This window comes from Rattus rattus, chromosome 4 (genome assembly GCF_011064425.1).
Source record: "Rattus rattus isolate New Zealand chromosome 4, Rrattus_CSIRO_v1, whole genome shotgun sequence".
In the NCBI taxonomy this organism is placed as follows: Eukaryota; Metazoa; Chordata; class Mammalia; order Rodentia; family Muridae; genus Rattus; species Rattus rattus.
This window is the reverse complement of record NC_046157.1, coordinates 175,992,245-176,016,358: the sequence shown is the minus strand read 5'-3', so window position 1 is coordinate 176,016,358 and position 24,114 is coordinate 175,992,245. Positions and strand designations below refer to the sequence as shown.

The following is a 24,114-nucleotide window of genomic DNA, read 5'->3' as shown; positions in this document are numbered from 1 at the left end:
AAGTACAGTAGTAGGTACGCAGGCCTGGGAAACCTTACCCACCAAGGAAGGGCCCATTACAGCAGTGCACAGGCATCTCAGCAGCCGGGAAGGCCAGCTCCAGCCGCTCCGGCACACTCACACTCTCTCTCTCTCTCTCTCTCTCTCTCTCTCTCTCTCTTTTTAATAAAGGAAACCTGATACTTAGCAGGCCCAGTGCAGACTGCTGCTGGCTGCCCGGGTGTACTTTTGCAGTCCCACTTTACTGAGTTAGAATGCATCTGCTCACAGCTCTCCTCTCTACTCGTCCCCTTCACACACACACCCTCGGCACACATTTGCGGCTTCCATCGTGACGCTTGCATCTTTTTCCTCGCCCAAAATAACTCGGGAGATGATCGTGCGTTGGAACTCGAATGGCACTGACATGCGGTAGAGGGATATAATAATAAGCTTCCCTTTTTATGTAACTTTCCTAAGCGAAGCATTTAGCATCATCAAGGGAACCGGGAAGAGAGGGTGGGGGAGAAGAGACAGAAGGAGCTGAGCTCGAACCCAGAGAGATCGGTTTATTTCCCGATTTAATGGTGAACCTGCTTCAGGTTGCCACCTAAAATTTTGCTGCAGATGCCCCATCTTTAAGAGCTTTCTGTGTGAACACCTCCAAAGTAAGGGGGAAAAATCTGAGTAGAGGGTCGTTTTGTCCTGTGCAGCTTCCTCCCGATGGGCCACAGGCCGCACTTTTTACAGATGTAGGTTCAAACTGGGTGCAGAGAGGCAGTCTGTAAAGGTGCTCTGGAAAACCGTCTGTTTGGGTTTGAGGGGGTTTTAGAAATTCTTCCACCATCTCAGCGCTTGAGAACTGGAAATCTCTAATCGGCCACTGTTTCGGATGAAATCCAATTGCCACTTTGGGTTTCATTAGAAAATTTGCTTATTCAAGAGAATAGTCAATCTAGGAGCACATGCCAGTAAAGATCTCACTGGGAAGTCCTAGACGATTATGCCTTCAAGCCTCCATTGTAGCTTCTATAAGTGGGGGTGGGGGTGGGGGTGGGATGGGGACTATGAGGCACACTCCTGGGACATCCTGACACTCCTCTGTGACTTTACATGGCTATGTCTGTATCTACCAGTCCCCTCTGCCGACTCACCTGTCCACTCATCTCCAATGAGCTAAGTAACAGCTGAGAAATTACTTCTGCTGGCTAGCCAGCAGGCCACATGACCACAGCTACAGTCCCTGCCATCTCTGAGCGCTGGGATTTGGAGCAGGGCTTTGCGAGTGTTAGGCACGCGCACCCCCAGCGGCTTTATGCCCAACCCCTTCATCTCCAGCCTCTCTCCAAGCGATCTGTGCTTGCCCGTGAATACTCCAGTTTCCCAAGCTAGAACAGCAAGCGCGCCGTACCTAGCCGTCTGCACAGTTACGTTTTAACCGTCTGGAGCAGAGTTAAAGCCATCTTTTAGCACTGTGTGGCTCTAATCCAGTTCAATCCCTTGAGTTATATATAGAATTTGTTATCCACCTTGAATCAGTTAGGGAAAATGCGGTTCACCTCAGGAGTTTGCCATCCACGAAAGTACTCTGTGGAGAGTAACTGAAGTCCTGGTGGTAGTTGCAAATGAAAGTATTAAACCTGATGTTTATTCCCATTAAACTTAAAAAAAAAAAGTCTAATTTCCCGTGAGCACAGTAAATTATACAACCACAGCAAAGGCCCCTCCAAACAGAAATATTTGCACCAGGAAGGCTTGCATGGTAAACACAGTTTCCACAGTCCCGGTAAAGCGCGCTTTCCTTCAGAAAGCATATGCGATCTTGAGGGACATTTTGTAACTAAGGTCAGAACCGTAAGAGCATTTTCTTCCAGCCAGGTCTTTTCAGATAGACACAGGCAACTCGAAGCAGCGGGAAAGGGTGGTCTCAGAGAGATTGTCACGCCGAAAACCAGAAGCTGATTGTTTCCGTTTTTAACACCCCCAGTTACAGAAAGAGAAAAGTCCCCGGAGAAGCGGCAGTTTCCTCTGCAGCCCAAGAGAAGAGGACAGCCATCCTTACCCACACCAAGGAAGCCTACACCCGTCCCGTCCTGTGTCCATGTGGCCCTGTGAAGACGCTGACTCCATGCCTTTTGAAGACCGGCCGCTCTCCAAACTGAAGGAGTCGGACAGGTGCTCAGCCAGCGAGAACCTGTACTTGGACGCTTTGTCCCTGGACGATGATTCAGAGGACCCGCCACCCCTCAGGAACTGCCTTGCGGAGGTCAGCCTGGGTTTGTCCCCTGAGGTTCCTAATGGCTGGAGGGCGGTGTCCTTAGGTGCTGCCAGTGTCTAGCGCTCATCAAGTTCCCCAGACAACCTGTGCATTGAGCCGCGTGAACTATCGGCATTGGTGATGTGATGGCCGTGTTGGTGGGCCTGACCCCAATCCCACTGAAATGCTGGACTGTGGTCCCCTATAATGTGACAACTCTTGAGAGAATACAAAATACAAAAGACAAAATAAAAGTATATTTTTCAACTTTTCTTGATATCATAGTACAGTTTTCTGATTCTGGAAAGCTAACAGCTGAGAAGTCTTTCTGTATTAAGAAATTTCTTAACACTTAATAGCTATCACTAAATGGCAGCCACTATAAATACGTAATTTTTGGGCGAAGGGAAAAAAAAAATCCAACAATTAGATTGCGAATGAGCAATTAAGAGAGCCACCAAATATCTGCGACATAGATCACTTTTTCCCCTGCGATGATGTCTTTTTAGAACCTCGTTTTAGGGATAGTGAGACCCTATCTCAATAAAACAGGGATGATTGGACAAGGGCACATCCAGGGATCATTGTATGTGAACCGGTTAACGGAGGTGTTCTTTCAAATACTTCATACTTACAGGGTCTTGTCTCTGGTAGTGTTGAAATATGGACACGTTACGTGACTTGAATGCACCTGATTCAAAATGCAGAGACCACAGGGTTTCAGATTTCCTATTCTTCCAGGTTTGGGATATTTATGTATACATATGAGGTGACTTAGGGATCGGAGTAATTCAAACACAGAAATCATTTTAAGGTTCATACCTTACGCATGTAGCCTAAAGGTTATCTTATTCAATGTGGTTACTTCATGTGTGAAGCAAAGGTCAGAACTGAAAGCTTTTCAGACTTTGAAGTACTCCATATTCCAACCTTCCGGGTTGAGGGATGCCCAACCGTGCAGTCAGTGAGGTCAGCGCCTTACTCCCAGTAGTGTGTATCGGGCGGTAGGATGTTCGTCCGCCCTGCCCACAGATCTGCAGGCAATCTCTACAGTCCAGTCTCATAGAAGACAGGGCACAAGGTCAGAGTGCGAACCTTACTCCTCTACACAACGGAAACAGAGACACAATGTCTGTGAGGAGGGGCACCCTTCAGTCTTTCTGTCCAGAGAAACATGGTTCCATTATTCTCAAGGGATTGCTTCTTACAAGCCGTGTCAGCTTTCCCAATAGACAGACAACCTGTGCGTTTGTAGTGCTGCTGGCCAGCACCGTTCTCGGTGCTGTTAGTCTTTGGATTGTAGCTCAGAATGTTTAAAAGCAAGCAGGGGTCCTGGCCCCAAGGATGCCACACCAGCCTTCACGGTAAGATTTAGACCAGAGGATGTCAAGCTACAAACTCTCTCTTCACTGTTACCCTCTGCTCCCACCCCAACCCAGAACACACACACACACACACACACACACACACACACACACACACACACACACACACACACACACACTCGGGATTGACAGTTCTTTGAACTCCATAAAGTTGGGATGTGGAGGGCTGATTACTCAACTAGCTAACTTTTCTCACTCAGCTCCTCCTTCCTGGGGGGAAGACCACAGAAGCTCCTACCTTCCCATGATGCTTCGGATGCTGCTTTTACTGTTGGACTTCAAAGGGCTCAGGGCAGTGACTTAGGACCTGGCCTCAGTGAGCATTCAAAACCACATCTTAAGGGAGCAGAGCAGAACTAGTCGCTTTAGCACAGACAGGATTTCTAGGAAGCCAAAATTGAGTGATTCCAACAAGTATTTGTTTCCCTTTACAGGAAGAAGAAAGTCGCAAGGGAAATCTTCAAAGGTAAGTAAATGGATTGCTTTTAAATTATTCATCCTGTGGACATGCTGGGTTTTTAGTTATAGCAACAAAAAGGCAACACACGCTGGTATGTGATTTAGGATAAGAACTTCATATTCCATGTACGGAAAGGCCAGCTATTAAATGATCCAAGGCAAACTTTCTTCTCGCGAAGTTCAGAAAGCCTCTCCATCTGTGAGGCGCTGTACTTGCTGTAAATGGGATTTGTTGTTAAAGACTTTCCTAAGGGAAATGGACTGGGGCTGCTACCCATGTTAGTTACATACCAGCTCCCTGCTTGCCTCTCTGGTTTTGCCTTTCTTCCCTCTGCAGATGGATACATGAGCTCTCAGGTCTCGCCTGTCCTCCCTCTGCAGATGGATACATTTTATTTCCAGCTCCTGTGTCTCTGGCAGTTTGCCACCTTCACCTTTATCCTTAATTGTCCAGTGAACGTGGAGGCTCTAAATGACTGTCTCTGTGTCAGCCCCTGATGGCTGTTGTCCACACAACCGAGATTGTTGCCTAGGCATGGATCTGCCCCTTCTCGAGTCTTCCCCAGGCAACTGAAAGTCTACTTGTGGGCTTAGACTCTAGGAGCAATTTGCATATGTCTCTTACTGACCTGTTCCCGGGTGGGACTTAAGTGCTTTGGGCCTCAAGTTTCCACAGCCATAAACAGGAGGGCTTCAGTTTCTCTTTTCTCTGTGTAGCTTGTGTGTATGGACATGTAGGAAGTCAATGGTATCTGACACAGAGGAGTAGCACGTAGCTGGCACTCCACCGACTGCTCTCCCTCACCCACACAGCAGCTTTAGCTTCGTGTTGAAGGTGAAGGCTTGGAGCCCTTTGCTTCTGATAGCCCAGGCCGCCCACCCCTCTGTTGCCGTTTTGCACTATAACCGTGTTTTTACATTTTACAGGCTTCTCTCAACTTCAAAAGTAGTCAATTACAGATTATAATCTATAAATAGCATCAAAGTGCCCAGTGCAAAACCACAAAGGTTCTGACCCCTCCCTGGCTGTGCGGCCCCTGACTGCTAACAATATGGTGGGTCCTGCCACGCCTCCTGCATCAGGAGGTGCCCAGACATGCTTCCAGTAGTCCCAGTCTCTCTCTCTTTTCTTTTCTTTTCTTTTTTTCAGAGCTGGGGACCGAACCCAGGGCCTTGCGCTTGCTAGGCAAGCGCTCTACCACTGAGCTAAACCCCCAACCCCCAGTAGTCCCAGTCTTATTGTGTCTCCAGCATGGCTGCTTCTAAGTTCCCTCCATTCTTTCTCATCTCCAAGCTCCTCCATCCAGCTCACCCCCGGAACCACGAAGCCCCCACCCGTTGCTTCCACTGACCATTCTGTGTAGCCACCACTGAACACGCTTGTTCACAGGGTAGCCCAGCCTGGCTTGCTTATTAACAGGTTCTGTAGAGAAGTGGTCTGTGTGCTGAATCTGGGGTCACCCCTGACAGGGCTAGGTATAACCCTAGGTATAAACTCTATCAGGTGAGGGGAAACTAATCTACTATGATGGTGTCCATCTTGCCTCCTACTTGGGCTGCAGCTGGAGATTCCAGGTCACAAAGGTTCTGTCACCTCAGGTGGCGGGAACTTCCAGCTCCCACCTATGCTTGCCCTGGTGGATAGACTGACTGCATGAATGCCCCAGCCACCTCCTGACTTGTCCAGTATGCCACCCACCACCTCTGTGGTGGCAGATGGGCACATGGAACACAATCAATTTAGGTCAGATCGAAACGGGCAGAGTTAAAACACCAGTGTTGAGTCCACACCCACGCTCATACCCATTGGCTACCAAGTCCAGCTATTGCCTTGTCACACTTGTCTTCTCCTTTCCCACTGTCCGTGGATCCAAGGGAGTTTGTCACATATAGAGGACAGTAAAGACACGGGCATTCATCAGGTGAGCATATCAGCACTCAGAGGATATCAAGTGGCCGGCCCATGCTTTAAGAGGTAGAGGCAGGCACCTCCGTGGCTTTTCTTGTGCAGAGCATGACCCAGGAGCTGACACCGGTTCTGCATCTTTCCCTAGGGCAGTGTCTGTGTCCTGTATGTCTGAGTTCCAGCGTCTGATGGACGTCTCCCCGTTCCTGCCTGAGAAGGGCCTACCATCTGCCAGCAGCAGGGAGGATGTCACTCCACCCTTGTCCCCCGATGACCTGAAGTACATCGAGGAATTCAACAGCAAAGACTGGGACTACACATCCCCCAGGGCTGGGGCTGATCGGCCTCCAGACCTCTGGGCAGACAGGACCGAGGTGGGTCGGGTAGGGCACGAGGCCACAGCGGAGCCTTGTCCCGACTCCTCCTGGTACCTGACCACAAGTGTCACCATGACTACAGACACCATGACCAGCCCAGAGCACTGCCAGAAGCAGCCATTGCGGACCCATGTCCTCACCGAGCAGTCTGGGGTGCATGTGCTGCACAGCCCGCCTGCCATCCGCCGGGTTGACAGTATAGCATCAGGCGGCGAGGGCAGGAGCCGAGTGGACCCTGAGGGCCCCTTTCCTATGAGCAGAGCGAGAGGGAACCTGGCAGATGCCAAGGGTGGTCATCCAGAACCTGTGCTCAACAGGTGGCCTTGCACCCCACCCAGACACCCCCGAGACTGTGTGGAGGGGTCTCTCCGCCCCCTCGACAGACCTCTCTGCCCCTCCCTGGGATTTGCCTCCCCTCTGAACAGCCTAGATATGTCTAGGAACATGAGTGATGACATGAAGGAGGTGGCCTTCTCCGTCAGGAATGCCATGTGCTCTGGTCCTGCCGAGCCCCAAGTCAGGGACATGGCTTGCCAGACCAATGGGTCTAGGACAGCAGGGACACAGACCATCCAGACAATCAGTGTGGGCCTGCAGACTGAGGCCCTGCGTGCCAGTGGTGTCACCAGCAGCCCCCACAAGTGTCTCACGCCAAAAGCCGGAGGTGGCACCACACCTGTGTCTTCTCCTTCCCGCAGCCTTAGGAGCAGACAGGTGGCCCCCGCCATTGAGAAGGTGCAGGCCAAGTTTGAACGCACCTGCTGCTCCCCAAAGTACGGTTCTCCCAAACTTCAGAGAAAGCCCCCCTCAAAAGCTGACCAGCCAAACAGCAGGACCTCACCAGGCGTGCCCCAGAAAGGGTTCAGTGAGTCGGCTTGGGCCCGCTCCACTACCACGAGGGAGAGCCCTGTGCACACCACCATCAATGATGGCCTCTCCAGCCTTTTCAACATCATCGACCACAGTCCGGTCGGGGTGAGGGCCGGGAGCCGATCTCGATCAGCAGAACCTCGACAGGAGCTGGGTCCAGGCCAGGAAACAGGCACCAGTTCCCGAGGAAGGTCGCCCAGCCCTCTAGGGGTAGGCTCAGAGATGTACAGGGAGGACGGTGGAGAAAGCACACCAGTGAGACAGGACCTATCTGCACCCCCTGGCTACACGCTCACTGAGAACGTGGCCCGGATCCTCAACAAAAAGTTGTTGGAGCATGCCTTAAAGGAGGAGAGGAAGCAAGCCACCCATGGCTCCTCAGGTCTCACCAGCGACAGCCACCCCGGAGAAGCAGTGCCAGCTGAACCAGGATCCATGGAGGTAAATTGGGTAACTGCTCCCTTCTCCGTTAGGCTGCCCAGCATAGGACGCCCGCAGTGGACCCTGGGCAGCGGTTCCAGGAGTCTGTGTAGCTTGGGCAGGAATGGAGTCAGGGTGGAACAGAGCAGGCAGAGAGACAAACCCAGAGTACCTCATAAGCAGGTTCACTGTAACTCTCCCCAGAGCCGTGAGATGGGTCTTGTTCCAGCTCCATCCTCTGGTCTGATGTGTGTTTGCTCTTTATGTGTGATACGGTGCAAGTGTAGAAACTCAGTAAGCGGGAGCTGTGCATGTGTGTCTGTCTGTCAGGATTTCTACGCACTGCAGCTCTTTGTGTGTGGTTGCGTGAGGGGCGTGTTTCAGTGCATTTGGATAACGGACACCAAATTCTTAACTTGGGAACTACAAGAACGGCTTGTGGATTCTCAGGCCACCTCAGTACAGACCAGCAGTTTGTCATCTTTTAAACCAACCGTTTTCATTGGAATCAGGTAATGAAAAAGTGTGCCGCAATAGAACGTGGCAATGGTGACACAAATCTGTCAGCACTGGATTCTCCTGATACGGATGCCCACATGTACCCTTGCACCAAAAACAAACATAAACACAAAACAAAAGACACAAGCATACAAGGGCTCTCACAGGCGTGATATCATACTACGTTAGCACTTGGGAGGCAGAGGAAGGTGTGGCTCTTTGAGGTCTAGGCCATCCAAAGCTACGTAATGAGAACCTGACTCAAAGGGAAAGAAGTCCTATGGTCCTATGTCCACAGCAACAGGAAGCAACCTGATAATAGGAGTGGTGACAGGGTTTATGCCTCACTGTCACTGCGGTGCTGACAGAGTAGGTCTGACCAGTAAGCAGTCACAGGACTGCAAGTCCTAGGATCCCGGATGCATGCATGTTCGTGAGCATCGACCAAGCCCAGCCCACATACAGCAAGGGCAGCGGTCGGAAGACAGCAGGATACTCCCAGGCTTCTTACTCACCACTCCCTGCATGGCACCAGGCCTGGCTTCCTGATGACAGAAAGAGAAAGGTGTATTTTCTTTGTCTCCCTCAAATTACTCACAGGGGAGAAATGATTAAGCTCCCCATCCAGCCCTTCAAGGAACACTTAACTCAAAACAGAGTTCTAACCAGAAGTAGGTCAGGCCAATGTGGACTCTGACAGTCACCTATGGAAACAGCTGTTCCGTGACCTGCCCCTTCCCAAGCTCTACAGTGTCAGGACAGGTTGGTCACACGCTCTTGAGAAGAATGGATGTCGTAGGGTAAGAGTTCTCAGGTAGTAAATGGTGTCTTCTCTCATCTAAACCTCCAAAGTTTACCACTGAACCTCAGGAACCCTCAGATAAGTTCTCGTGGCTTGGGAGGGTCTGTTTGTATGTGCCTTCAGCTAAGACAGCTTCCTTTAGGGCATCATCAATTGGCTATCCTGAGTGTCTACTCATTAGAGACCAGAGAGATTTATTTGGGGCAGCAAAGACCGTTTGTATTCTTGATGTTGTTTAGAGCAACCTGCTAACGTAACACAGAAGACATGCTCTCTCCCCTTTCTCTCAGACGTTTGCACGGTCTGGATGCCAGGAGAATCAATCATTCCTGTTTGGATTGACCCCTCATAGTAGTCCCATTGGAAATGACGTTACATCTCTCGGTGAATGTGTGGTTTTCACACCCAGATAAGCAGAGTCGCTGGTGTTTTTTCCTAGCCTGTGCCAAGCACCCTGTGTGGTATCGTTACTAGGATCTCAACATCTGAGAGACAGGAAATGTTTCTCCCCTGCTTCCCTCTCACCCCTCAAGGGACCCTGGCCTGCCTCTTGTGGTGATCAGAACAAACCAGACTGTGTAACCAGCCATGCTATTTGTGTCCCCCCCCCCCCTTGGCCATGGAAATTCTGTCAGAACTGGGAGGCCCCTGCCCCTCAGTTCTGCTTCCTCCAGTGTGTTGGCTCACAGCAGAAGACAGTCCTATGAGCTGAGCCACGGTCTCTTTCTGCCTGGCCTCCCTCTGAGTGAACCCAGAGGACAGCATTCCCTCCTGGAGGCCATCTTGGAGCAGGGCCTATATTTGTATTGTTTTATTTTCAACATACTTTCCAACCGACTTGTTTATTTTTTTCTCTTCTTTCTCTCTCTGTCCGTCTGTCCAGAACCAAACTGTCTTACTAACTGCCCCGTGGGGACTCTAGCCCTGCCTGCCTCACACTGTAAGTGCTTCTTCCGGCCTCCACCCGCCCACAGAGTTGTGTGTGTAGCTGAGGTGCTCGTGGTGGGCGCTCGGCATCCATCATCATCATCTGTGGACATCCACTCACCCCCAAGGGACAGACACTGAGCTCACACACACCCCATTTTGCCCACCTCCGGGGTGAACTACTTAGAATATAGGGTACTGCTAAAGTTTCTCCTCTCGCGCAGTTGAACAGAGAAGCCCTGGCCAGGAGGGACCATCTCGGGAGTCTGTCTTTTCCTGTGGGAGTGTTTGGCTTTACACCTACCCACCACTGCTCACTGGCGTTTCGGTGTTGCCGTGTGCTGGGGCATGGCGTGCATAATGTGCTGAGCCTTCTCTCTCTTGTTTTTCAAACAAACATGAATCAAGGGCAGACCTAAAAGTCTCTTGTCCTTCCAAGTGAGTCCAACTGTGAAGAAGTTAGGTTCTTGATAAGAAGGAGCTGAGTGAATCGTAACAGACATTCCTGCTCCGGGTGTTTTCAAGACCTGTGCACAGCCATCAGAGCCTGGATGGAGTGAGACCGTAAGAAAGGATGCATTTTGGGTCGAGTCCAGGATGTAGTCAGCCTCCTGGTCTACCTGAAGTTGATAATAAAGATAGAGCCACACTTATTAATCGGCGTGGCGCACGCCTTTATCCCAGCATTACGGAGGCGGAAGCAGTGGATATCTGGGTTTGAGGCCAGCCTGGTGTACATAACAATGTCTTGGGGGAGACACAGCTACCATCAGATATAAGGTGTGTCCCCATAGCAGGGTGGGGGAAACAGCCAAGAAAGTGGCGGGGAAGGCCATTTCCATACAGCCACCTCACTGGCTTCTGGATTCCGAACAACGTTGCTTGTCTGTGTGCTGGTGCTCTAATAAGGAAAATGTTCATTTTCTGGATAGCAAGGCTGCATGGTTTTTCCTGCGCAAACCTTCGATGCTAGTGAGGAGGGTGGGGTGACCTCTGAGAAAAGCTTGCTCCCATTCACCCTCAGAAGGAAGATCGGCTAGATAACCCTGAAGCCACTCCAACATTTATTATAGATGCACGTGTTCACTCTGACAGTAGTGGGTGCGAGGACACAGATTTCTCAGACCATCCCTACCCTTCTCCCCGAACTATGAGATGACGTAGTGAGACAGTTTCGGGCAGCACGCTTGACTATGAGTACATCCTGGCTGTCAGGGTACTGTCTGCATAATGGCCCAGGGCGGCCCCTCCTAGGTCAGGTAAGATGCCTGCCAAACATCTGATGGAATGATCTCAGTGTTATTTCCTTTTTTTGCTGGCCCCTCAGGAATAAGGGAAAGACTGCCCCATTACTCCATTGCTCTTGCTGGGTGCCTTGCTGCTCTTGGGGCTGCTCTTGGGTCATGCCATCCTCACTGGCCATCTCTGAGCATCAGCTGCCATGTTTCATCTCCCCCCCGCCCCCACCAAGAGCCATCATCGCCCATCCATTGGACACAGCCTCTGCTCCTCCACCCCTCACTGTCTCTTCATCCAGGGGTCTTTCACTGTTAGTCACGTCTAACTCTTGTGTTTCACCTCCTGACTTCTCACGGGGCCTTATTCCACGACATCATCCATGATTCACACATCGTGTGACGCAGCTTTCCTCATTCCCGATCCCCGACCCGCAGGCGAAGGACACGGAACCTTACATTCCTTTTAAACAAGCAAGAGGCCACAGATGACTTGCATCATGGCCGAAGGTTGTGTGTCACATGGTCAGCCCTTAGATTGTTACAGTGGCTGAAACACAAGTGTGGCATAGCCCTAGTTGTAGGACCACAATTAAAATGTCTGAATGCACCAGGTTCCCCCCAACACACAACTTGTGGGAGTTTGTTTAGCCTGCTGCCAGTCACCTTGGAATAAGCAGAGTTCCGTTTGAATCCCGTTGCTAATACAACTGGATGTAACCCTAGGTCTCTGGACCTCAGTAGACTGAGATCCCTCGAGACCAGCTCAGTAGCTGAAAGGATCCTTCAAAGGCTCAAGGGTGAACCTGGGACAAGGTGGACCCAGTTGTTCCTTCATCTTCTCTGTGTTCCAGCCCAGTTCTGGAGATGCCCTACAAGTCATCGAGTTGCTATGTTCTGTCACAGTGCACTAGGTCACGTCACTAATCATTCATGTGGAATGTCTTACCGGTCATTTTAAGTTACTCCATGCATGCAGTAATCATTCAGATGCTGAACCTGCCCGGTCTCTGTCCATTTGACTTCAGTGTGTTTGGAGTATGTTGGGGTGTTGCCCACATGACACTGCAGGTCTGAGTAACGCTGTCTCCCTCTCTCGGCTCTGAAGGAACTGCCTTGTTCTGCGCTCGCGCCATCCCTAGAGCCCTGCTTCTCCAGGCCAGAGAGACCAGCAAACCGCCGCCTTCCATCCCGTTGGGCCCCACCTTCCCCTACTGCCTCACAGTCTCAGTCACCCGGAGACCCAGTGTCCTTGGAGGAACGCGGTGAGGAGGACCCACCCGAGGAGAAGCCACACCCATGACAGGAAGCAAGCTTGCATGGATGTTCACCGGAATAATTCACTGTAATTTGCATAACCAGACTATCACCCTCAACCAACCTTCGCCCCCAAAAGAAAGACGTAGCTTTCTCAAGGTCAAAGGATGTTTTTCAAAAACACACGGCTACTACTGAATGTTCAACCCGGTAAACTGAGTTGTTTCGGGAATGAAGCAGTAAACGTGCCTGTAATAATTTTTTCATAGCTCAGAAAACTATTTTTGTCTCCATCTTTTTTACACTCGGTATATTAAACAAAAAAAAGGTAAATAAGGTATAAACAGATTTAAGAGTTTTAAAAACAATGTACATTTTAAGAGCTCTCGAGCGCCCTTGTCCTCGGTCCTGCCTGCTTGTTGATAAATCTGCACTGTTCCGCTCCGGTGGGTTCTCTGTTGTTCAGGGTGTTCTAAGTTAAATTTTATTTTGTCCAGTCTTAATTTTTTTTTTAGGAGTGTTTTATTTCATGCTTCAGACTGTCTAACTCAGCGAACTTTTTGTCGTGAAAAGGCCAAAAGGCCAGAAGACAAGAGTGTCTGTAATCTGGAAAGATGCAGATGGGAAAAGGTACGGACCCTTCAGATGGACGTAAGACACCTCGTGACCCATCCGCTCAGCCTGACCGCACGTCCTCGGGCACTTGTACATACATACACTGCTCTGTCCCTGCCCTTGCCTGCGTGTGCGTCGGTCCGGTCCACTGTAACTTGTTCCTCGTACTGTATGTACTGTTGCTGTCGGTCCCTTGTACCAGTGAGACGACAGCACCATTTTTTTTTTTTTAATTATTGTCAAAACATTTAACTGATGGTGTACAAAGCTCACTCGACATTTCCTTGTTTAAGGAAAAGCACTACAAAAATCACGGGGAGGTCAAACCGAGACAGACGAAGGTGCCTCAGGGTCTGCCTGAGACCACAGTGACGTGGAAATAAAGTCCTTACAAGGAAGCAACAAGGTCTTGGTGTCACCGTTCACTGACCCCCCCCACCCCCGTCTTCCTCAGTTCTAAATGGACCTCTGGGTTTTCCGTAGCTGGCAGAGGGCGTGGGGATGAAAGGGAGGGGCTGCACACACCAGAAGACAGGGACACAGCGCTAGGTATCGCTCCATCTCCATGTGGATTCGCAAGCCTGCATGTTGGTGTTGGGGGTGGAGTTATGAAGGAGTGCTGAGCAGCACAGAGCTGTTTAGAAAGGCCAGAGCTTCTGGCTTTGATGTTTCATTAACCCAATGGTCCTCTTTTTATACAGATGAGGTAATAAGGCCTCTTCCCAGGGTCATGTAGTTCTTCCTTAAATAGCTTCAAGACAAGTGTTAGTGGGGAGAGGAGCAGTTGCAGCCCTGATGTCACATTGGTGGAGAAGGAGTCGCCTAACATTCCTTTATCCATGTAACAGTTACCGTGTAGCCAGCTTTTCCCCATGTGTCCATGTAACAGTTACTGTGTAGCCAGCTTTCCCCATGTGGATACAAGTAGCTTCTGGGCTGAACTAATAAGACTCATATATAGATACTTTTCACAGCAGTTTTATGCATAACAGCCAAAAACAGACACAGCATACATGTCCACCCACAAACCAGTAGAGAAACAGAATGTGTGCACTCAGTGGAATATTAGCTGGCAGCAAGAAACAAGGATGTGGTGGTACTCTCATCGTGGGCGAACCTTGAAGACCTAGCAAATGAGATACGTCAGTCACAAATAACTGTGATTCCCACCCGTGTGATATTTACTAACCCAGTCAATGGTAGAGACAAACTGAAGTAGTGGTGACCGCGAGTTGAAGGCAGGAGAGAAGGGAGCTGGCATAAGATGGTGGCAGAGCTTCAGTATAGCATGAAGAAAAGATGACGAAGGTAATAGTAATGACTGTCCAACAGCAAGATACACTTGGTGCTACCGAATTAACACCTTAGCGGGGCTAGCACAAGAAAGCTATCGCACATTTTACCACAATCAGAACTTTCTAATGCAGAAAATAAAAATTTTCACACAGCCACAGTAGATAGAGCCACAAACAGCTTCTCAGCAGGTCGGTGTTTGCGGGAGCTGAGCTATGGCTCCGTGGGAGTTCCTAGCATGTTTGAAGCCTTGGCTCAGTCCCTAGTCTTAGAGACAGAAAGCAGTGCTGACAGCTGCAGACCAGCACAGGGGGAGCTGAGAGGCTCACAGCAGGAGCTGGGACTGCTGACTCTAAGTCCCCTGCATCCTTACTCTGAGAGGAGCATCCGAGGTATCGGTTCTGATGGTGCCCATCCCTCCTGTTAGTGTGGGAGTCCCAGAGAAAGGCATTCTCACCAAGGTTTCCTGAAACTTGATATTCCTTATCTCTTTGGAATAAATCACATCTTGGTAACAGGCTGGCCCAGTATTGGAGTTGGGAGCTGTTAGAATAGGAAAAGAGGATGCCTGGGGGGCAGTGTGGGCTTTGTATTGCTACAGGACACCCCAAATTACACGAACAAAATCTGGTCACCAGGATCTCGGTTGGACAAGGTAAACTTCCCGGTTGGTCAGACAGTGTAAGTAAGCATCATTCCAGGGTGAAATGGCAGAGAGGTACAGGAAGCCTTAATAAGAGCAGTCCCATCAGGCATCTGTCTAGTCGCAGACCTCCATGAACAAAGCCACCTGGAGTCTCCAAATAGTTAGGTCTATGGTGGAGCCATTCAAAACTTCAAGACTGTAGGGTGAAATCATGTTCCGCTGGTCGGACCGAATGCTGATGAGGCAGTTCTGTGGGTTTGGGGGTCTGTTCTGAAGGCAGAGCGGCCGTCTGCAGGGAAGGGTTCAAGGGAAGCATCTCAGCCAGCCGCTACTCACGCACCAGCTGCTCTCCCGTCCTAAAGAAAGACGTGGCAGATTCCAGGAAACAAGACTCACCCACCGGCACACCCTGCCCAACGGTGGATGGCAGCTTCAGCCTCCCGGAGACCTCCGCAAGCTACAGTGGATGGCTGTGTACTGGCTCCAGGAGGTAATGTGCTACGTCGAGGTTTCCAATGTCATGCATCTAGTTTCATATCGGCGCACATAATTCTAATTTTTCTTTACCCTTGTCTATAAGAGGGCCCAGAGGTCTGCGAATACTTAACCTCTTAAGTTTTTATTAAATGCACCTAATGGTTTGCTATGCGTAATGGGTGTCACTGGGTCAAGCGGGTCACCGTTCCCAGTTCATACAGGAACACCTCCCCCTCCCTCTTTTCATCAAGAGCCCCTGAACATCTCTTCATGTACCCCCAGCTGGCCTTGAACTCAGTCCTCCATCATGGCATCCCTGGCAAAAGTCCCAAACACAGCACAGCCTTTGCACCAGACACTGGAGCTGTGGACTTTTCAATTTCAGCTATTTTGCATATTCATGTCACCTGAAAAGCGGGACTGCCTGTTTCGTTTTATTTCCTAATATGTCATTGGTTTTTCTAAAAGTTGTGCTAAAATATATGTAGTATAAATTTTGCCATTTAAACCTTTTCTTGTTTGCTTTTTGTTTTTTTGTTTATTTGGTTTTGTCAGACAGTGTCATTATGTATCCCCTGGCTGTCCTGGAACTCAAATCTACAGACCAGGCTGGCCTCAAACTCACATCGATCCTCCTGCCTCTGCCTCCTGGGTGCACCATCCCACTTGGCATTTAAACCATTTAAAAAGGTGCATTTCAGTGGTACCTTTCCCAGCCACTACCACTATTTTGCAGACACTCCAGGAAACCCAGATGCATTAACCCCGCCCCATTCTCCCCCCCCCCCCATGCATGGATCTAGTTTTATTCTCCAGGGTCTTGCTTACCTAGGGAATCTCCTGCAAGTTGTTTGTAGACTGCAGCCTCGTGTGTCTCGCTTTTCTCTCTTAGCACAGAGGTTTTAGGGTTCGTTTATGTTGTAACGGTAGCAAGACTTCATGCTGCCTGTTTGTTTGGTTGGCTGATTTTGGTTTTTCAAGGCAGGGTTTCTCTGTGTAGCCCTGGCTGTCCTGGAACTTGCTTTGTAGACCAGGCTGGCCTCTGCCTCTAAGGTGCTGGAATTAAAGCATGGGCTACCACCACCAGGTTGACTTCATTCATGTGTATGGATGTATAATAATCTGCTGTGGGTTTTTTTGTGTCTATTTAGTGGCTAGTAGTGTATGTCTATTTTTAAAACAAAAGAAAACCTTTGATTACCTTTAAACAACTTGGAGCATTCCCTCCAAAGGAGAGGATTCACAGTGAGGAGTGGGGCCAGGCACTCTGGAGTCTTTAGACTTCCTCGTTACAAGAGGTTCACTGTACTTAGGTTTGTCTTGATTTTCTTTGATTGCATACTGGCCTTTCAGCATCTCTCTCTGAGCACAGAGCACATCAGAGTATTGTACGGCAAGAACTCAGGCTGAGTCACAGACAGGCTATTTTAATGCATTTGAAGACACTACATATTTAAAGCACTTGGACCCAGAATCCATATGGCACTGAGAGCCAGAGACCTGGGCCAAATCCTGGTTCAAACGCATGTGGCATCAGGCACTTCTCCGAGGCTCAGGGGAAAAACGCAGCAATAATGCCCAGGTCGCTAGAACAGTGTAAGGATTAAGGCTGCAATTGCATCTACCGTATGCAAGGTACCATGTGCAAAGTTGCAAGCAGCAGAGACAGACAGAACGACACACAGCAAACAGGAAAGTTTGGTTGGTATAGAGAGCAGCTGTTGCCAAAGGGGGCCCATTTTGTCTGCCATCAACTATGCCAATCCTCAGAGTTCTTGGGCTTAAGTCTGCCTTCCCAGGGTTGCAGTGCAGAAACAGGTGGTCTGGGGCGGGAAGGGTGCAGGCTGGAGGTAAGGGACATGAAAAAGACAGCATTCATAGGCTGAGTGACACTTCTTAGAGCAAGTGTGGCCGTTCAGGAATTGGCACATTAACGTGACCCAAAGGGTGGAGTGTAGCGACTTTGTGAGAACCCTGGGATTTCGGTCTCTTTGAAAAACACAGGAACATTGTAACAACATGCTTCCACTTTAGTCCCAGGTGTGGGGATGTGAGGCTGCTTTGGACTGCCTGCAGCAGCTGACCACGATTTGCCCTCATGCTGTAGCAGATAATTTCTCCAGTTGTGTGATGTTTGGAAATCTGGGAGCTTTTCATAGGGTGCGTAAACGCAAGAGCCCCAAGAGGTGGCCGATGGTTGTTGGTCATTTAGGGAGGTTGGTTGAAGTTTGTTAGTAGCCACAGTCATAGAAGAAACAAAAGGAAAAAAATAATTAGATTCAGGGTTTTTCTAGTTCCTCTCTTCCCTGTATCTTTGTGTACCTCCTATCTAACGCTAAAGGGTGAAACCAGAGGAATAAAGGGTGGGAAAAAGAACCCACCAAACAGCAAAGACCACCTACAGTGGGAGCTTTCATTCACTGATGTCACAAGACTGACCATCAGACACTGTCTTAGGAGGGAGTCAGTGGCTCCAACAATTTGGAGCCAGACAAATCCTTAGGACAAAACAAAGAACAGTTGTTTGTCAAACCAGCAGGTCTCTGCCACCTTATCGATGCCTTAAATGACATCCAAGGCCAGTGACAGCAGGTACACTAAGGTTCATCCGGGTCTTCTCTGCCTTTCAAAGGAAAGGAGAATAGCTCTGGTCTTTTACAAGGGGGAAAAAAGGTATTAATTAATTTTGTTGCTGGGAGCTGGTTTCATGACTAAGAGGGTTCCCCAGGTGCCATTCGTGTACGGTTGGGGTAGGGGTGGGGTGGGAATCTAAACGAAATGCTGTCGCTATGCAAACATCCTTGTGGGAAGGTGGGGTAAGCACCACGTGTTGCTGTAAGTGGAGATCCGTGTGGCTAGAGGGAGGGATAGGGGCTCTGGAGAAAAACAGAGGAGAAATCAAGGGGCCGTGGGGAGACCTGGGGGCCCGTGAATGAGGGTTTGGGTTTTCTAGATGGGAAAACAAAGGCATTGGCAGATAATGAGCGGAGGAGGAGCTCCAGAAAGTGTGCGCATCCCCAAACTGTAAGCACCGGAAGAGGAAGAGGCGGAGAAGGAGGCTCCCAGGCCCATGGCCACGGTGCCGAGGCAGGGGGCGGGGCTCACAAAAGAACAGGGCGGTGGGGTCTGCTGCCGAGAACCTACACACTGACCAGGAGCCCAGTTAAAAGCCCTTATTTATTCTGTAGCTTCCTAGGCCCGGCAGCTAAGAAGCCGGTTCCTTTCAGTCCCTCCCGTTCACAGCGAGGTCCTCAGGGCTTTGTGCTGTGCTTCTCTAAGGTTAGGCACTTGGAGGCAATCATTGGAGATTGGTAATTTAGCAAAGTAAGTGTCTGTCCGTTTGTCTGTCTTAACCATTCTGTAAGGGGATAGCGGAGGTCCCTGGATGTAGATCTGGTTGGAGAGAGCTGCAGGGGCCGGTTTGTCAGTGCCGCACGATACAATCTGAATGGGATGGATGGGAAGAAATCTTGACCCATTTCCCTAGTCTAGTTCTCATGGGATTGGGACAACCTATCTTACCGTAAAGGTTTGCTCCGTGATTTTATAGCAAACTACTAACCATCAGCAAGGACCCCTGAGAAGGCACACAGATCCCAGAGACCCCACAGCGACCGTGGGATGAATTTACATCAACCCGTGGTGCCTCTGTCCCTTACAAATACCATTTCAGATTGAATAGAACGAAAGCAACGAATAAAATAAATGGGCCTAATAGTAAGTTTGAGTTCAATATTTCTGGGAAGAGAAAGAAATTTATCTCGCCTAAAACACTATTTTTATGTCTTGCGTCATTTTACTTAGTGTGTATGTTCCCAAAGGGCCCCAGTGAGATCAAAATAATCTGTAAAATGGGTCTATATGGACTTGAAGTCACAGTGAAATGTGGGGCAGGCTGACCAAATGTCCATGGATCAGTGTATCTAAAGGAACAGAATGGAAGAGTGAATATAAATATTCATATATTTTCTTATATATACATACATGTATATATGCATACACTCATATGTGACCTATTTGAGTGGTTCACAGCTGCGATCAGGTAACCCAATAAGGCTGGCACCCAATAGAAAGGGTAAGAATGCAGTAGCTGTTTGGTCCATGAGACGGCATGTCTCAGCAGTCCCAATCTGACACTGCGGTCCTGGAGGATTCCTAGAGATTGTTAGTCTTCAGTCTATGCTGAAATTCCAAAGAATTGGGTTCTAAAGAAGTAGGGAAGCAAAGGAGTGCCCCAGCAACAGGATAGATGAGCTTACCAGCAAGAGTGAGGGCAAGCAGGCAAAGAGCCAAAGCTTCCTTCCTCCATGTCTTTTATGTGGGCTGCACCACAAGGTACAGGGCAGGTCTCCCTTGCTCAAATAAATCAAGAAGATTTCTTACTTGCATAGCCCTTTGCTTGGGTTTTAACTTCAGATACAATCAACTTGACAGCTGAGATGAGTCACCATAGCACATCAGCAGGATCACTCCCTTAACAGCCATTCCTGATTTCAAGCTCTGACCTAGGCCCCTGAGAATACTAAGCTCATGGCGATTTCCCTCTTTCCCCAAGGCTCCCAACCTAATCAAGAGAATCCAACTATCATTCCGCTCAAGTCTCTGTGTTTTCTCCTGAACCATCCTGGGGGCAAGGGCCTGCTCCTCTGGGGCTGGGCTTCTCCTGTTCCAAGTAGACATAGCAGGGGTCGCTTCGTAGGCAGGTCACAAGGATTGGATAAAGTGATACTGGTTAAACAGTGAACATCTGGATAGAGAACCACATACCCTGGTTGAATAAACCATTAGATAAAAGCAGGCCGTAGCCCAGAGTGATGCGTGCTGTCAGAGCGCAGACCAGGGACCCGCTCTGTCTAGGAGGTGATGTGAGAAGACCTCACGCTGCTTGTCAAGAGTCTCGGAGACTACAGAAGGTATCTCCAGGGAAGAAGAAAGGAAAGAGATTCTCATGTTTCTCTGGGATTTTCCCAAGATAGGTTCAAAGTTATTTTAGGTTGATGTCATTATGTAGGTGAAGGCAGGTATAGGATAGAACAAGGCCTGTCATCAGACGAGAAGGAAGGATGGGCAGGAGAAAAGTTCTAGAGAGGCAGAGGAGCCTGGAGCGAGGAGGAGGGAGGCAGCCAAGAGAACATGGAAGCGGATGTTAAGATTCCTCTCTGCACATCTACGGGTTGTTACGACAATTCTTAAGGGATGGATGTGTACAGGATTTTGTGTTGTCTAGATGGGCAAATTATATCTTATCTAGGTGGGCGGTTTATATCCTTGTCAACAGATTGTAAGTTTATTGTGTGGATGCATTGTGGACTGAGACTTTAACATGTAAATTTGATTGTTGGGTCACAGTTTGTTGAGTTTTGATTTTACCGAGTGGCTGGAACCAGAGAGTTTGAGGCTAGCAGAGAGCTGCTGGGAGAGATACTAATCTGAGATGAATTAGCCATAGTTCCAGTGGCCCTCTGGAGCCGGAATTAGCAAGGGAGCGAGACCACCAGGATACGTGTGGGAACCCTTCTGCCTCATTTTTATTTTTACCACAACAAGTTGTTATCAATTATTTTTGACTGTTGGACAGCTGTTTGGGTTTCGTTGTTGTTTGATTGGTTGTTTTAATCATATATGACCATGTGTAAGTTTTACTGCAAAGAGAACTGAACTCAGGAAATGACGGTCATCATGGTGACACTGGAGACCCTGCCATCATGGTAACACCAGGGACCCTGCCATTGTGGTGACACCAGGACCTTGCCCTGCCATATGTTAAGGTGGCTGGCAATATGCAGTGGTCTACGGGCAGACCACTTCCCGTTCCTTAACCACCTCCTAGGCACAAGCTTGGTCTGGCTTTGTGTGGAAGGAAGCACTTTAATTTCTTTCTTTTTTAAAATCAATCATTTTATTCATTTACATTTCAAATGATATCCCTCTTCCCAGTTACCCTTCTACCAACCCCTCATCCAATCCCCGCTCCCTACCCCCTTTGGCTCTATAACAGTGCTCCTCCACCCATTCACCCACTCCTGCCTCACCCCTCTAGCATTCCCCTGCACTAGGGCATCAAGCCTCCCTCCTCCCCCACTGATGTCAGATAAGGCCATCCTCTGCTACATATGTATAGGGAGTCCTGGCTCCCTCTGTATACTCTTCGGTTGGTGGTTTAGTCCCTGGGAGCTCTGGGTGGTCCAGTTAGTTGATACTGTTCTTCTTGTGGGAGAAAGAGATCCTTTTCATGATGCCCATGAGATCAGTCTTGTCTCCATCAGCCTGTGCTTACTTTCACTTCACTGCCAGAGTAAGCTAGAGACCAGGCAGCCACACCCATGGTCTGCTGCCGGGTGCATGTGAGCCTCACTCTGTGGACAGCCGCCAAGGCTCTCAGGAAAGTGCCATTAACAATCATATCGACATATTAATCTTGTGTTCGTCATTGCAGCTGTTCATAATGATTCTCCTCACTCCCTCTGAGCCATACTTCTGTCATCCTTCCCTTAAGATAGGTACAACTCTTTGGACAATGGGATGTGAGCAATGCTGAATGTGTCCGTTTGTTGTGCTGGTTATCTTTAGATTGTTGTGGTTTTTGACAATTTCATACATGTGGGGGCTGTATTGTGAACCTATTTCCCTGTTACCCTCTCTTTCTTACCTCTCCCCCTCCTACTGCCCCTTTCCTCCTCAGCTAGTTTCCTCTTACTTTCGTGCCTGATTTCATGAGTGTGAAGGTTTTGTGAGGGAAGCCATAGTCGCTATGTTACATCAGCCACGTAGTATCCAGTAGACATTGTTTCACAGGATTTCCCCAGTGCTGGAAATTGTCAGAGCCAGCACTGACTAGGTTCTTTATTCTGCCAGAACACTTATGCAGACCTACTATAAAAGTGGAGCATAAGTTCTCAAGAAGCTACTGAGATTTGGGGATTATCCAACAGTGTAGTATAGCTGACCACAGTATCCATCCCCTCATGAAAGAAAAATGGAAGGTAGAGTTGTCACAGCATATATACAAATGCCACAAATCAAAGAGTTGAGAGAGGTCTGCAGAGACGGCTCAGTGGTTAAGAGCACTGACTGCTCTTCCGGAGGTCCTGAGTTCAATTCCCAGCAACCACATGGTGGCTCACGATCATCTGTAATGGGATCTGATGCCCTCGTCAGGTGTGTCTGAAGACAGCTACAGTGTACTCATACAGACATAAAATAAATAAAATCTTTTTAAAAAAGTTCAGAGAATTAAAAACAATGAAAAGAGTTGGTTTTTTAATTAACTTGTCTGACTTTATAATAAGGAATTTTCAGATCCTTTTGGTGAGTACTGACCTCATTACTGAGCTCACCAACTATGGATGTGCCACAGGAGGGTTGCAGTAACCCTCTTGGGGACTGTCCCTGGCCTGTCTTCCCTCCTCTACCCACTTGCCAGTCAGGGAGAATCTCTCTTTCCAGCTAGCAAATGGAGACAAACACAGTGCTACTCCTAAGGCAGCACAATCACTAGTCATGATGGAGACCACCGTCAACAAAGCCTTTTTTGGTTTGTTTTTTGTTCTTCAAGACAGGGTTTCTCTGTGTAACCCTGGCCTTCCTGGACCAGGCTGGCCTCAAACTCAGAGATTGCCCTACCTCTGCCTCTCCAGTGCTGGGATTAAAGGCATGCACACCATCAATGCCACAGGAGCAAAGTCTTTGTATGGTGCTTTGGATCTGCTTGGCCCAGGGAGTGGCACTATTTGAAGGGTGTGGCCTTGTTGGAGTAGGTGTGGCCTTGTTGGAGTAGGTGTGGCCTTGTTGGAGTAGGTGTGGCCTTGTTGGAGTGGGTGTGGCCTTGTTGGAGTGGGTGTGGCCTTGTTGCAGGAAGTGTATCACTGTCACTGTGGGCTTTGAGAACCTCCTCCTATCTGCCTGTGGAGGTCAGTCTTCTCTTGGCTGCCTTTGGAACAAGATGTAGAACTCTCAGCTTCTTCAGCACCATGTCTGCCTGGATGCTGTCATGCTTCCCGCCTTGATGATGATGGACTGAACCTCTAAACCTATAAGGCAGCCCAAATTACATGTTGTTCCTTATAAGAGGTCATGGTATCATGGTCATGTCTTGGTCATAGTGTCTCTTCACAGCAGTAAAACTCTAACCAAGACTCTTTGTTTGATACATGGACTCAGTGGTGACGACTAGCTTCTGTTCTCTGGGATTCCACTCACTATCACAGCACAACCCTGGCTCCGCTGGACTTCAGGACCATACGCCATATAACTCAGAAGCTCCTGAGGGTGGCCACTGGCATCTTAGAAATGATTGCCTCGATGATTCTAATCAGCAGCCCTGTTGAGAGACAACAGTGAAGGCAGAGTCTCTTAATCCTGTGTTTCCCCAGCTGTCTGTCCCCAGCCCTTCAGGCATAACTGATTGTTGACCCCCAGTTGTTTTTTTAAACTTCCATGAACTTTTATTTTCAGCAATGTTTGGGGACCACGTTCTTAAGCAGATATAGCCTGGCAGAAATGGGTGCAAATCTTGCATCCTATAAAAGTATTCTACAATCTCCAGAGTCCCCTCTTCTCATTCTGCAGTGTGGGGAAATGGCCTCTCACAAGGATGGCAGAGAGCATTCAGGGACATAGCATAAATCCCATGGTGTGATAATTTCTCAAAACTATTGACATCGTTCATTTAATGCTCTCAATTGCTTGCCGCTCTTTTATTTCATGTGTAT

At 49.0% G+C, this 24,114-nt stretch overlaps 1 protein-coding gene across 1 annotated transcript in view; it reads left to right on the top strand.

Moving 5' to 3' along the window:
- Mtcl1 (microtubule crosslinking factor 1) overlaps window positions 1-12,330 on the top strand; it is a 122,670-nt gene extending 110,340 nt beyond the window's left edge. Inside the window, exons 12-16 of the mRNA XM_032901723.1 lie at window positions 1,967-2,245; window positions 4,056-4,087; window positions 6,135-7,674; window positions 9,837-9,893; window positions 12,224-12,330. Coding sequence (XP_032757614.1) covers window positions 1,967-2,245; window positions 4,056-4,087; window positions 6,135-7,674; window positions 9,837-9,875 — 1,890 coding nt within the window. The 3' untranslated portion in view covers window positions 9,876-9,893; window positions 12,224-12,330. The remainder of the gene's footprint in view (window positions 1-1,966; window positions 2,246-4,055; window positions 4,088-6,134; window positions 7,675-9,836; window positions 9,894-12,223) is intronic.
- The last annotated feature ends 11,784 nt before the right edge of the window (window positions 12,331-24,114 follow it).